The sequence below is a fragment of the Toxotes jaculatrix genome, chromosome 20 (genome assembly GCF_017976425.1).
Source record: "Toxotes jaculatrix isolate fToxJac2 chromosome 20, fToxJac2.pri, whole genome shotgun sequence".
Classification (NCBI taxonomy): Eukaryota; Metazoa; Chordata; class Actinopteri; family Toxotidae; genus Toxotes; species Toxotes jaculatrix.
The window spans coordinates 827,363-842,362 of record NC_054413.1 but is presented as its reverse complement, the minus strand read 5'-3'; the positions used below and the strand labels follow the sequence as shown (position 1 = coordinate 842,362).

General features: G+C 45.3%; 3 protein-coding genes across 4 annotated transcripts in view; 2 read left to right on the top strand and 1 right to left on the bottom strand.

Annotated features, from left to right (window-relative positions):
- The window catches only part of fars2 (phenylalanyl-tRNA synthetase 2, mitochondrial), a 64,826-nt gene extending 60,465 nt beyond the window's left edge, over positions 1-4,361 (bottom strand). For both annotated transcript variants that reach the window (XM_041065705.1, XM_041065704.1), the window contains exons 1-2: positions 4,330-4,361; positions 1,378-1,596 (exon numbers count right to left, since the gene is read on the bottom strand). The gene's annotated coding sequence lies outside the window, so the exon portion shown is untranslated. The remainder of the gene's footprint in view (positions 1-1,377; positions 1,597-4,329) is intronic.
- The window catches only part of LOC121200363 (protein NLRC3-like), a 567,821-nt gene that overhangs the window by 439,700 nt on the left and 113,121 nt on the right, over positions 1-15,000 (top strand). The window lies entirely within an intron of this gene.
- LOC121200457 (LYR motif-containing protein 4B) overlaps positions 4,557-15,000 on the top strand; it is a 20,300-nt gene continuing 9,856 nt past the window's right edge. The window contains exons 1-2 of the mRNA XM_041065783.1: positions 4,557-4,701; positions 11,835-11,955. Of these exons, the coding sequence (XP_040921717.1) occupies positions 4,580-4,701; positions 11,835-11,955 (243 nt within the window). The 5' untranslated portion in view covers positions 4,557-4,579. The remainder of the gene's footprint in view (positions 4,702-11,834; positions 11,956-15,000) is intronic.

The following is a 15,000-nucleotide window of genomic DNA, read 5'->3' as shown; positions in this document are numbered from 1 at the left end:
ATTACAGGCGAAGGCAGAGGGGGTGAGCCGGACGTGGATGGCCCCCATGTTGTTAATGAAAGCTAATGAAGGCAGCAGCTCTGATCTGCTCTCCTCCCTCCATCACTGAGGGATGGAGGGAAACAGGCGGCTGAGTTAATTTAGACTACGTGCACATATCCACTACAAAAATATCTGTGTCTCATTACAAAGACGACTTAATTTCAGCCCACATCGCCGTGTGTCCTGGCTGTGAGCTGCTGAGTAAGACACTGAAAGGCCGAATGAATCAGTGAAGTGTTAAAGGCAAAAGGCACCAAAGTTAATTTAAGGCTTTTCAAAGAGCAGAAGCAGAAAATAAAACAATAAAAACAGGTGGTGTATACATCATATCACACAGTGTCAGGGCGATGCAGGTCCACACCAGGCACCAGTGCCAGATCTGCTCCTTCCTGCTCCTGATGCGGCTTCTGTAGTTTTTCACTTTCTTTGACTGCAATTATTTTAAACTGCAAATTACTCCTGAAAATGAGATACTGCAGCGACAGCATCACTGACACAGGATAATGGTGCTCTCTGTCCCAGGTGAAGATTACTCTCACATGTACGATTACGAGGTGCAGTTTAATCGATGCACACGATCCACTCCTCAGACACATTTTTAATCCTCATGGCCTGGATTTATTTTCTGCAGATGTTTGTCCCAGACTCTCTGCAGGACTTTGTCATCATACACGTTAGGGATCATCACAGTGGATGCGCCCTTCAGTACAGAAGCTGCAGCCTTTGATTCAGACTTTCTCCAGCTCCTCGCCACCACATCAAAGCAGCGGCTCATTCTGGTTATATTTACATTTTTCTGCCAATTAAAGCAGAAGTCAGGTTTGTTTAGATCTGCCGCGCCGACTTCAACTGCTTCAGCCCGACTGTGACACGAAACACAGCAAATTAAGCTAAAACCCCAGGAAACCATCATCACTGAATTTATCCAGTGAGAGGGATGTCAGAGCCATAAACCATTCATTCAGAAACTAATGGAAATGCTGCTGTTGGTGTCTGTGCAGTTTTCAAACTAGTGTTGCACCACATATGTCATCACCTCAGCTAAAGGTGCAGAGGAGCTGCTGAACTACAACAAACATAACAAACACGCAGCAAAGTAACTGTGCAAGAAAGAATAAGCAGTCCAGAAACAGCCAGAGTATCTGTGAGGCAGCTGCAACATGCTAATGTCATGTTCACATGAATGTAACACACTGAATGACCATTCAGCAAAAACATCAACACAAAACTTCAACAAGGCTCCTGTTCTATGCACACACACACACACACACACACACACACACGCGCACACACACACACACACACACACACACACACACACACCTGTCCACCTACTTCAGTCTGGTGCAGAAGAGCGTGATGATCCGGAGAGGAGTGAGAGATGTAGGACTGAACCAGAGAAGATGGATGGATGGATGGATGGATGGAGGGTCGGGTGTATGGATGGATGGATTGAAGCGATCAGGTTCGGGTCACGGGCTGATATGTCCCAGACGGATTCTTCCACACACCTGAACACAGGAGGAAGCGATCGATGGGAGGAACGTCGGGGGCCTTGATCCACCAAGCAGAAAGGAGACAGAAAGAAAACTCAATCTGCAGCTCACAGCGGTGATTCAAAGAGAGGAACAACCAGCAACCGTATCAAACAAACTCGTGTCCACACCACGTGGAGTTTCTTTACTCTCCATCCAGAGAGATTTTCAAACACAGATGATGCTGGAAAATTTACAAAACGAGATTTTTCTAACTGTGTGGGGGGAATGTGTTTCTAATACAACACTGTGAATAACTGTTTCTGTTGTGTATGTCAGTCTTTTTGCTTTCACTCCTGTAGATGAATCATTGTGTTGCACTGAACCGATGGAACTGACATGAGGGAGAATGAAACCAACCTGACAGTTCGTCTGCTTCAGTTTTACGACACCTTTTCTTTAAACTCTAGTTCAGAGCATCTCGTCTTTTATTTGTTCTAATTTGTTGTCCTATGCTGTTTTCACAGTTTCACAAATAGCTTCCATTAAAAAACATGACAGAAAATTGCTTTGAGGTGGCAGCTGGCATGGGTCGTATTTACAGATCTGCCATTTGAAGAACGGATCATGAACAAAAAATAAAGGGACAGGAGCATTTCTTGGCTGGGGCCTGAGGTAAAGCTTCAGCTGCATTTTAATTCATCCTGACTGTCAATAACTTTCAGGAAAACCTTTTCATTCAGATTTTGAGAAAAATCCTGCCAAGATTTAAACATCTCACAAACCACAGGGCTGCTGTCAGTGTGAACACAGCGTCCGTTTGATAACTGGATACGTGTTTGATGCTAAGAAAGCAGATGTGACACCGGATTGAGACTGGATAAAAAGCATTTAAGAGCCCAGTGTGAACAGTGACACTGACAGCAGCGTCTGCTGAGCTGCGGGACTCAGACTCAAAGATCCAATGAGACAGAGAGAGTTCGTCCAGTCAGCTGGGACTGAAGGAAATCCTCCTTTATTGATCTGTCGCTCCTGCAGAGCCGTCCATCAGTCAGCTGCCTCTGCAGACACACACACACACACACACGCGCACGCGCACACGCACACACACACAAACACACACATTTCTTCTATACATGTTAGGACCTTCACTGGCTTAATCCGTTCCCTAATAGTAATTAAATGCGAGTCATGACCCGACAGCTGCCATTTTGAAGTCTGCACTGCGTGTCTGTATAAAACAGCAGAGTTCTACACTCTGTAGAATTAATGATGGCAGCGATGAGAAAATGTGTTGGCTGCTGATCAGACAAGACAAAAGCAAAGGAACTGGCTCCGTTAATGTTTTTTAGGGATGAAGAGATTAGTTGATTAATTCATGAGCCAGTTGTCATCAATTCACTGGCAATGAATCAGACTCCAGCTTTAGTCTCTTTAGACACGTGGGACAAACGTTCTGGCTTTTGGTTGTTTGAAAAAAAAATGCAATCGATTAATCGAGTAAATAAAGATTAATAGAAAACACTGGAAATAATTGTCTGCTGGTCACGAAAACACTGGTTCATTAGATTCAGCTACTCAAACTTTTACTGTTCTTCTTACATTTAAATGTACAACTACTGCAAAAAACTCTTTGGTCCACATCAGTGTGTATCTGAATGCTTACAGACACACACACACACACACACACACACACACACACACACACACACACACAGCAGTGCCATTGACCTTTACACTAAAAGACAGCAGGATATCAACAAACAGGATGTGTCTCTGACCTTTCACACATCCACTGCTAAAGAGCATACTGTACACACACACACACACACAGACACACACACGTTAGCACAGCTATCCTTGTTAAGACATTGCTCTGACCAGGATTTCTCATACACTGAAAAATACTGAGCATAATATTTAACTTGTGTTTCTAAGTTTTCCATTCATTTGGATTAAACAACAAACTGCTAAACTTAATGTGATGCATAGTCAAAAATAAATGAAACAAATGAGAATGAATAGTACAAATAAATGCAATGTGTTTAATAACCTGGTTTGTACACTACAGACTTGTACCACTCTATTTTTTTTATTTCTTATTTACACCCCTGACCTTAGCTAGCACCAGTCATGAAGCTTCAGATCAGCCGTACCTCTGTGCTGTTTGTCTAAACTCTTTCACGACTTTCAGCCTTTTACCTTAAACTGGAAGCGAGGGGAAACAGCTGGTCTGGTTCAGGCCAAAGTTCAAAATAGGCCTATCAACGTCTCTTTACGCTCAGTGCTTAACACACTGTAACACATTTATTTAATCTTCACACAAACAATGTTGAAATGTGCAGCTCCCTGATGGACAGCCATGTTCCCAGAAACAACATGTGTGTCTCCCAAAATTACATATGTCCACTATTCCTTTGAAAACCAGGACATATAACATGCAACAACGCAAACAACGCCTGGTTTAATAAACTCACAACCGTGCACGGTAATAAACTTCCGTGTAGTTTACGCACATTAGCTTTGTGTTTGGTGGTGCTGAACTAAAACGCAGCATCTTTAGCTAACACTTTGAGAAGCTAACTTTTCAGCGGCAGCTCTGTCAGGTGTGTTTGTAGCACAGCAGCTAACACGCTGACCCACAACAGGGACATTTTTGGAGGGAAACGCTGCACCGTGTGAACCGACATGCTGCCGGTTCGTGTCCAGAGCTCAGGCGCTTTCACCTCACGTCGTTGTTCATTCACAAACACACAACATTTGTGATATAATGTCCATTTATCAGAGGTTAAAAGCAGCGACGCTAACTCACCTTGTGTCACTTCAGCGTCGTGTTTCTGTGAAGTCGGCGGAGACGCGCCTGCGCAGATACCCGAATATAAAACCTCTGGAAAAATTACTTGACTTCGTTGTGGTGATTTTTTATAACAGTAACATTCGTATTGTTCGTGGATCGTGGGTGTAAATTAAACGAAACACACGGAGGGAGAGGAAAAGAACGAAAGAGAGAAAGAGAAAAGTAATCAGGCGCTCTTTGGACGCATGTGAGCAGGGGTCCTGAGATGAAACGGTCGCGGAGCAGCGTTGTTTGTAACACCATGGCGGCGTCCACACGAGCACAGGTGATTTCTCTGTACAGGATGATGCTGAAGGAGAGCAGCAAGTTCCCCTCGTACAACTACAGGTAAGAAACGACCTCTGACTGGTCGCACTGGTTCCGCTGGTCGGTTTAAACCGGGTGTCAGCGGCTGAAAGATGCTAATGTAGCAGCTAACGGTTGTGTTTACATCATCCGCCGGACAGAGTCATGTAACCGTCATTGAACCGAACAAAACACAACATCTGAGCAGAGTAATGCAGCCTCTGCCTTCCACTGTGTTCACTCTGTGAGTTTGTGTTACTTCTGTGAGACTTAGTTGTGTTTTCATCACAGTGTTGTCCGCGGTGTGTTCGTGTTGATTTAAAGGACCATTCCGGCAGGTTTCAGCCACTGAAATAAAACAGCTTCTGTTCTGTTTCTACAAATAAAATAAGATTCAAGATTCCACTCTGCCTTTCTGTTCAGTTTATTCTAATGTTTCCATGATTTTATAAAACCCAATAATAGTAATATAATGAGTTATAATAATGTGAGTTAACTCCTGGATCTGTGAGGTGTCTGATTTTCTGATTAAAGAACATATGTATATATATATATAAGAGCAGATTTGTGTGTGTGTGTTGGACGGAGGGCTCAGAGGGTTTATCAGAGAGTCTGCGGCTGTGAAGCAGTGGTTCAGAGCCAGAGTCTGTGGCCTAGTTTGTACCTGACCTCTGATCTGATTTGTCTGCAGGCCTCCTGCTGCTCAGATCCCATCAGGACTCAGCGTGTTCTGCCTTAATGATCGTGACACACTCATTTATTCTGGAAATCAATCCAGCTGCTGCTGTTAAAGTGAATACTGTCTGAATAGCTTCAGACTGGTATTGGATTAATATTGAATTTAATCTGCTGAAGCTGCAGCTGTTTATTTTGTTGTATCATGTCTCTAAATGAGTTTCTATTGAGCTGCATTTTCAATTATCTACCTGCATTTATTCTAACTGCAGCCTTCTCTTTCAATGCTCCCTCATGTAGATCCTTGGTTAGATTGGTGAATGTTGGTCGGTTGGATGAATATTCTTCTCTGAATAACATCAGATATTGTTGTGATGTAGTGATGGAGTCGTTCTGTGGTGAAGTGATGACAGGGCACTTTATTTTGCCCTCAGTGCTTTTCCTCTGAAAGAATTTCACGCTGTTATTGTGAAACTTTTCCTGAATGGTGCAGAAAGTCATGGCCTTGGTGTTTTCAGCTGAGTCATCACTCACAAACTCTTTCTGTTCAGCTCTGTGTCTTCATCATGTTGGTGCTCTGCTGGTGGTGAGTGGGGGCTGAGAGGCGGGTCGGGCCGGGGCAATCATTCAGATTGCATATTGGTGTTTGATGCTGCTATCATGACAGTGCTCTATTATTTTACTGTGTCATTATTTGAAAAACATCATGATTCCAATCAAATTGAAATGAACTACAGCTTCAGATATCTCACCAGCAAACATCTTTGGTACTGGTTTAAAAATGTCCGGAGCAGATAGGCAGATAACCAGAGTATTAAAAGTTGGCATTAAATGTTGTTTGTATTTTGAATAATTCGATTAATATTTCGAAAAATTATCATATCATAGAAAACAATATCAAAGAAACAAACAAAAATTCATTGTTATTCATCTTGATACTGTTTTTAAGCCGTAATCAAGAGGCCACTGAGACAAACATGAGGATCATGTGACCACTAAAGGCAGCTGGCCTCTATATCTGATTTCCAGTCCCTCGTCTTCATCGGTTTTCCTGCAGCAGTCACAGTCGTCATCAGTGTAGTGCTGAGGGTATTCGTACTGCTTAGTAAAGCTGGTGTGTGTGTGTGTGTGTCAGGGTGAGTTTGGGACAGCATCTTCAACTGTCATAACACAGGGCGCTCCACACAGACATCAGAGAGCCGCCGCTCCCTGCTACCCTCCATGCGGGCCGCTGCTGTGTTGAATTATTGAGCGGTCAGATAAGAAATGGCCTCCTCCTGCTGCCGGTCCAAATAAAATAAATTCCACCCGCCTGCCCAGAGGTGTGCAGCTGGTTCAGTCCACCGCCTCGTGTGTGTGGAGTGTTGGCAGAGAAAAAAAAACTATTCAAATACGTTTTTATAATATGGACAGACATAATGTTGAGGCGTTTGCTGGTGGACAGTGTTGTAAACTGCAGCCACTTCAGTGCCAGTCATTACTGTCAGAGATCAGATTTTCTGGATTGTCCTGTTGGTACAGTGCTTACATGTACCAGCATGCATTGCACCTGAGATGTTTCCAAAGTTACAGACGATGGACTAAACTGCATTCATTCCTCTGACCATGTAAATAACTAACATGTAATTAGTTTGAGTATAATTAGCAGTAATTAGCTGGTATCTGCTGTGGCCTCACTGCCTGTACTGGCACTGAATTATAAAATGCAGCCCACCAGCCGCCTCATTTGATGCCTGTACCACACGCGCTGACTCCCATCGTACAGATGGAAGGAGCAGTCGGAGGAGGACGAGCAGGTCTGGAAAGCAAATGAGATAAAACTGCTGCTTTTCTGGAGAGTTTGTGTCCGTGCGGACAACGGGAAAGAGGACAATGGTGTGTCTGCAAACTGAAATGCATCAGTGTGCTACAGCAGCAGTTAGCAGCCTCCCCTTTATTCACAATGTTACCATCTGTGGTGTCAAATCCAAAACACTCACGTTGTGTTTCAGATAGCTCGGTGTCGTGATTATCACTGATCACAGCTCGATCGCTGCCTTTATGTTGTGTTAACGAACAATTCCGTTTTATTCTGTACTGTCTCCACTGCCGTCTCATCAGAAGTTCACTGACCAGGACCAGAATCTGCTCGTTTTGTATTTGTACAGAGAAAAAAACCCTAATAAATAATTCTGTGTTGATACTGTCGCAGCCTTCCCCTCATAAGCAGCGGTGTGTATGGGTGTACTTGTTGGATTGTTGTGGGATGACCTGAATATGCCAGACGTTGCTGCAGGCTGTATTTTGTTGTCTCTCCCTCTTTCTGACTGCAGTAACAGCTGATGCAGGCGCTCGCAGCACTTCCTGGGAGGAAAGGTGGGAGAGTTTGGCTGAGTTTGGAGAGTTTTGTCAGTGAGAGAGAGAGAAAACATGGAAATAAACAGAAGTGGGATGAAACATTCATGATGCTCTGCAGGAAAATTAGATCATCGCAGCAGCTAATGGTAACAGGAAACAGAAGATAAACACACAAATCCAATTTAAACACAAATCTGGCAAGTTTGTGGTTTTCTGAACACAGCACACTGATCATTTCAGCGCTGAAAAACATTAAGTGCAATAAATGAAAACATCATGGAGACGTGGGAGAGAGGAGAGAGTCGTAGACAACTGAGCGAAGACGAGGCAAAGCAACATTAACATGCAGGAATGAGCTGTAGGGAGGATTAAACAAGCTGAAGAGACCCTGAAGGACGGAACAAATACTGGATGGACACGAAACAAGAGTCAGAGCTGTGGAGAATATGTTAGATTAAAAAAAAGATCACTGGAGACGTAGACCAGCCTGGGATTCACCTCCAAGCAGAAACATTAAATCACATTAAATCATCCAACTCTTACTGCAGTGCACCTTCAGGTCACCAGGTGGCACTCTGATAACCCACACTCAGTTCAACATAAAACATGTTTAACTGCCAGAAATGATGCACTGATCAGCTAAACCGGTGACGCAGCGTCCACCGTGACGGCTGCTGGTCCCTCGTCATCACAGACTGTCCTACATTTGGACCCATAACGTTTCTGAAATGGTTCCATTAAAGTTTCTACAGTGGAAAAGAACCACAGCCGTTAATGTTACTGTTGATATGTCTTCATCGGTAGATGTGTGAAACTACAGTGACAAAGATCTGAATTTAGATGTTTTGCGTCCTCTTTGCTGCCAGGGAACTTTATTTTTATCATTCCCGCCCTCTCATGTTTTTGGTCAGGAGCGGTCCTCTGCACATTTTGCCCAGCGCTGCCTCAGGAACAGCTTTTTAAAAACAGGAGAACCCCGCAGGGCACAAACCCTCAGGTGTGTTAGAAGCAGAGAGGGACAGACGGAGGCAAATGGAGGAAGGAGTAGGTGGAGGAGGACGACGCAGACTGTCAGAAGTAGGTCACGTCTCAGCACAGGAACAACAACAAAACAACAAATAACAAACTGATTCAGTGTTTCTGTCGTCGTGTGAGCTGAGTCTAATTCTGTCTCCCTGTCTCTCTCCCTCCTCTCTGTCCTCCTTATGTCTCTCTCTTTGTCTCGATTAAAAATAACCCTCCCCGGTGGATTCAGTCAAACACAGTGTCATCATCTGAGTGTGCGTGTCTGTATGTGTGTGTGTGTGTGTGTGTGTGTGTGTGTGTGTGTGTGTGTGTGTGTGTGTGTGTGTGTGGTAAAAAGCTGTCAACGCATCAGGAAATGACAAAAGCTCCTGATGAATAAGTAACTGTGGAAATCTCCTCTCCGTCTCTCTTCCGTCCCTCCTCTGTCCTCTCTTTCCTTTCCTCCCTTCTCTCAGTTCCTTCTCCTTCTCCTCGTCTCTTCTCATCTTCCAAAGATCACACGGGAGAATTCCCTCTGAAGTTTCGCTCGCTCACAGATTTAAGAAGAAATCATGGACGAGGACACGGGAGCGTCTCTCTGTCTTTATGTCTGTCAATCAGAATTAGCTTATAAATGAATGAATAAATAATGGAGAGCAGGATTAAATGTGCTGACAGCAGGACTCAGCAGAGAATGCACAGTTGTGTTTTATTATGAATTAGAAGTTGAATTGAGGGTGAAGCCTTTGCATTTTAAAGCTGTGACTTTTCACGTCCATACGTGTGTCAACATGTGACTACAGACGACCTCTGCGGGCTGTTTCAAGCTTCCTGTCCAGAGAGGACGTTGAGCTGTTTGACAGGCGGCTGGCGGTCGTCCTCCCTCCTGCCTGATCATTTTCAGCACTTTATAATCTCCTTGTTGTTCTTTTTTTTTTCCCTCCGTCTTTTGTTTTGCTCATTAGCAGCAGGGCTCATTATGCCGAGTCATTATCTGAGGGGTTTGTGTGAATCAGTTTGATGGAGGAGCCTGAGGGCCGCTTCCCCGGCCCCGCGGAGCCAAACAGAAAAACAACGAGCCGGGCGTTTGAACGACGAAGTCGTGATCTGTCACAGATCTTCTCCAAACCGCTGAGGAAGACTCCTCCTGCCTCTTCTGAACACGTTCACCCTGCCTTCCCGCCCCTCCCTTTCTCACTACTTCCTTCCCTCTATTGTTTGTTCTTTCCATCTTTGCTCCTTTGCTCCCCTCTGTTCACTTTTTTTCCTTTCACTTCTTTTTATCTTTTCTTTTTTTTCCCCTTTTTTCTGCCCTACAGAGTTACTTCCTTACATCCTTGAATACTTTTGTCCTCAATCACTTCTGCTCTTCCTCTCCTTGTCCTTCATATTTCCTGTTTTCCCTCCCTTTCTTCCTCCTTATTTTCTTACCTTTTTCAGCCTCGGTTTTCTTTTGTTCCATCCTTCCTTTAATTGTTCTCTTTCTTTACCTTTCCTCCTTAGCTCCATCTCTTTCTTTCCTTTCCTCGCCTACATTCTCCTCCTCACCTTCAGACCAGTCCAGACCAGTTTGCCCATCATGTCCTCGTGACGACCACGGTGTTTAACCACAGCATGTAAATCTGCTGCATCGCACGTTTATTGGTTCTGTCTTAAATCTTAAATGAGCTTGAGCCTCGACGGCAGACGGAGGAGATGAATGTGTTTGCTGGGCAGCGCTGTAACTTCCCAAGGTCGATGTTGTAGTTTCCCCACATCAGAGGAGCTGCCAGCTGTAATGAGCCCGAGTCCATCAAGAAGAGGAGCTGAACATTAAACCAATAATCATTTTCACTTCAGCAGCTCCTGCCAGAAAATACCTCAGTGTTTCCAATGTGTCTGTTCTGATTTACTTCCTCGTCCGCGGTTTATTTTTCTGGACTCTGTGGTGGCTGAGGCCTCCGTCTGAACAAGAAGCTGAGAGGCTGTGTGTGTCTGAGGTTACTGAGGTCCAGTTTGGCAGATTTCTAACACCCACGTTGAGGTTTCACACCAGCTGCTCAGTGCGGGTCCGGTATGGAAAAGAAAACAGCTCAGATTTCACATCACAGAATAAATCTACGAGGGAATATTTCATGCTCACGTCCACGTTTCAGCCACAGTTCAACACAGTTCAAGCTTATTTGGTTATTTATGTGTTTATTTATTACAGTAGCACTTTATTTTATTGTTATGTAATTCCCTAAATACAATTCTCTCTGACCTTTTGTTGTAATCTGGTATAAATTATAGGGAAAGGGTTCAGTTGTAGAGCTAGCTCGTGTAACCTGGTTGTGTTTAGGTCAGTGCACAGCAGGAACAACATGGAAAACAAAATGTAAACGGTCTGGATACAATTCAGCAATTTTAAATAAGAGCTGAATAAATAATTCAGTTTTACTTGAGTTTAAAAGGAGCAGAAATAATAAGAACTGATCTTACGGAGCTCCGCTCGCTAAGCTCACATACCATCATGAACACCAGAGGCAGCTTCCTGGGTATGAATCTAATAATAATTGGGAAAATGATGGGCCTGTAAAATAAAGTCCCCTCTTCTTATTCTGTTTGCAGCACATTCAGAGTGAAGCTCCGTACGGTTTGCTTGCATTGAAGGAATCATTGTTTCACCCTCGTGGTTTAAAGTGATAATGAGCAGATGTTTTTGTTTTCTGGTGAGACGCTGCAGGAAGTCGAACCTGGGCCGGTCACAGGAGCGTGGTCCCGCTGACCTCCATCTCTGTCCTCTGCAGGGTTCTGCCCGCGGGCTTCGAGACGTACACGTTGTTGTGTGTCCGTGACAGATGATGGGAAGTCCAGCTGAAAAATCTGTAATGTTACTATGGTAACATAAAGCTGGAGCATGGTGATGAGCAGTGAGGAGATCCTCCCTCTCCACAGCTCTGCTGAGGTTTAACCCTTTCAGGTCCAGTTACAGACCCACCACTGACTCAGTGACTCTGCTCCTCAGGTGTTGTTGTTTGTTGTTTGCTGCCCTGAGCTTTGTTTTGGTTTGTCACCTGTCCCACCTGTGCTGCCGTTCAGGTTTTTGTGTTCAGACTTTGTGTTAGGATGATGTTTGCTTCCATGAACTCAGAGGGTTTGTGTGTGTGTGTGTGTGTGTGTGCGTGTGTCTCTTACAGGACCTATGCACTGCGGCGGGTGCGTGATGCCTTCAGGGCCAACAGGAAAGTAGAGGATCCAAAAACTGTGGAGAGACTGATGGAGGAGGGACAGCAGACACTGGCACTGATACAGAGACAGGTGAGACACACACACACACACACACACCCACACACACACTCTCTGCAGACTCTCTCCCTCAGGTTAACCAGGTTGACTAGAATGCAGATGAACACCTGTTTACTGACTGACCACCTGTCTCTCACACACACACACACACACACACACACACACACACACACACACACACACACACACACACACACACACACACATTCCCTCATTACTGTGGCAACTCTGGTCTAATCACTTCTTTGTTGGTCCCTTTGTTCCCATAATGCATCAGCAGTCTCTCAGCCAATCCCAGTGGAGGATTGTCAGCCTCTTTCTCACTGCCTTTCATCTCTAACACACTTTTCTGTGTACACACAGCTGAACATGTGTGTGTGTGTGTGTGTGTGTGTGTGTGTACATATGTTATAACAGTGGGAGTATTTATGAGTCATGTAGGTTTGTAAATGCGTCACACACACACACACACACACACACATGGTAGGCAGTGGTGAGAGGTGTGTAGGTGGATGTAGTCATATGATAGGTCTTTAACATGCACACACACACACACACACACACACACACACTCCATGATTCTAATGTCACTGATAACAGAAGAACTGATGTTTCTAAGAAAAATAAGTTGGAGCTGCTGGAGGTGAAAGAACAGTTTGATGCTGTCGACACTGTGACTCAGCAAAGCATGAGAACAGGAACACAGCGGAGCACAGATGAAACGGACTGAACTACTACCAACGACCAGATTACTGCAGAGCGTGGAAACATGACATACATGACTGCACCCCCTGTCAAACAGTGTGGAGTCCCCCGGATTCTGTGCATGCTCCTCTCAGACCTCTGAGAGAACATCCAGCTGGAATCTGTAGCTTCAGGAGACAGATGCTGTTCTGAGTGGCAGCGTGATTTTAAGGCTCGTCCTCAGGGACGTTCGTATCACACGTCCTCGCTCAGGCCACCCAGCAGTGTTGGCCCAGGGATCACTCCTCCTGATCCAAAGCCTCCTGGAGGCCGTCTCTGCAGCCTCGGTGGTGCTGAGTGGAGTGTAGCCCCGGGGGCAGTGAGGGGCCAGAGGAGCCACACTCCACTTCAGTGGGCTCACAGTGCGACCTCCAGCCTCTCCTTCTGCACCTGACTGCTTCCACCATACAGTCGTCCCAGGGAACTGTCAGCTCTATGACGACCACCTGCTTGGAAGAGACTGGTGATAGCACCGCCCCCCCCCCACCCCCCAACTTTTTTGTCAGTAGTCCAGATCGTCCTGTGTCTCTGTCCTCGTCTTTTAAATATTCTGTTAGTGTGTTTGTACTGTGTGGGTGTATGAATGTGTGTCTGCGTGCTGCGTGTGCTTGTGTGTCTCTGCATCATCGACTGTGTGAACTTTAAAAGTTTAGCTTATTCTTAATTGTGGCTGTGTGCCCTCTACATAACTGTGTGTGTGTGTGTGTGTGTGTGTGTGTGAGTGTGTGTGAGTGTGTGTGTGTGTGTGTGTGTGTGTGTGTGTGTGTGTGTGTGTGTGTGTGTGTGTGTGAGTCTTTGTAAGTTAGTTACGGAGTAAAGATGATGGATTGCAGCTGCAGAGCCGCCTCTGTTGGTGGAGGAGAAACCAAACCAGCATGTTGTGTTTAATGAGTGAGGGAGTGTGTGTGTGTGTGTGTGTGTGTGTGTGTGTGTGTGTGTGTGTGTGTGTGTGTAAGTGTGTGTAAGTGTGTGTAAGTGTGTGTGTGTGTGTGTAAGGAGGAGTGTGTAAGACAGGGGGACTGTGAGTCGAACTGTAAAAATGTGAATGGAAATGAGTGAAAGGAGGAGGAGGAGTAAACAGAGAGCTGGATTTTGTATGATGGATAGACTGTTTACAGTGTGTGTCCCACACACACACACACACACACGCACACACACACACACACACACACACACTTACATAATCAGAAATACTCTGTGTCTTGGACTTGTTAATGTTATGGCTTCACTTTATCGTGTGTGTGTGTGTGTGTGTGTGTGTGTGTGTGTGTGTGTGCGTGTGCGTGTGTGTGCGTGTGTGTGTGTGTGTGTGTGCGTGTGTGTGCGTGTGTGTGTGCCTCTGAAGAGCCATTTCTCACCTATTACTGCTGCTTAATGTCACTGCAATGTCACACAGCCTTCGGCCATTTTGGCTCAATTGAGATTAAATGCCACATCGCGCGGTGAGTTACACCTGCCAGGTCGGGGAAACTGGCCCAGTTACAGCTCTCAGGGGTCGAACTGAATCTCAATCACCGCGATCACGAGTTCAGTAAACACACAGAGGATGCTGGGATTTACCTGCCGGTACAGAAGCCAGGTGCGTTTGAATGTAAATCCCCGTCCGCTCATTTGAAAAATGACATCAGCTCTTCTCACTTAGTTAAATCTCACAGAAATGTCTCACTGACATTGTCTGAACAGTCGGGGAAACTCTGAGTGACTGTTCTCTGCTGCAGCTCCCACACTGTGACGGAGAGCACGACGCCTCACACTAACAGCTGTTCATAAAGAGTGTTTTCGTTTCATTCTACGACCAAACACCAACCACCGACATGTTTTCTGACTCAGGAGATCAGCTGTAAAATCCACTTTCCTCCAGTTTTCTTTCACGACGCGGTTTCAGCTCTGATCCTGATCATTTTTGGGAAACCAGAGATTTGGGGAAAGCCTGAACCAGACAGGAGCTGAACCGAAAAGTAGGACAACACCCTGCATGAGAGCCTGCGTCACCTCCTCCTCCTCTTCCTCTTCACCTCGCCCCTACCCCTCTCCTCATTCCTCCCCTCTTCGTGCTCCTCTCTTCTTTTCCTCCCCGTTTCCCTCTCCCTCTTTTGATCTGTGAAAATCCCCGTCCTTCCTCCCTCCATCCCTCAGAAATCCCGTCCCGTTATTGCTGCTTTTACACCTGACTGCCCCACGGGTGCCGGTAGCTTTACCGAGCTTTGGACACACACGGTAACACACACAGTAACACACAGTAATACACACAGTAACACACTCTGTGTTTGACTCCATACTGCAAAGCAAACTATTAAAAAGAGCAGAGAGCTG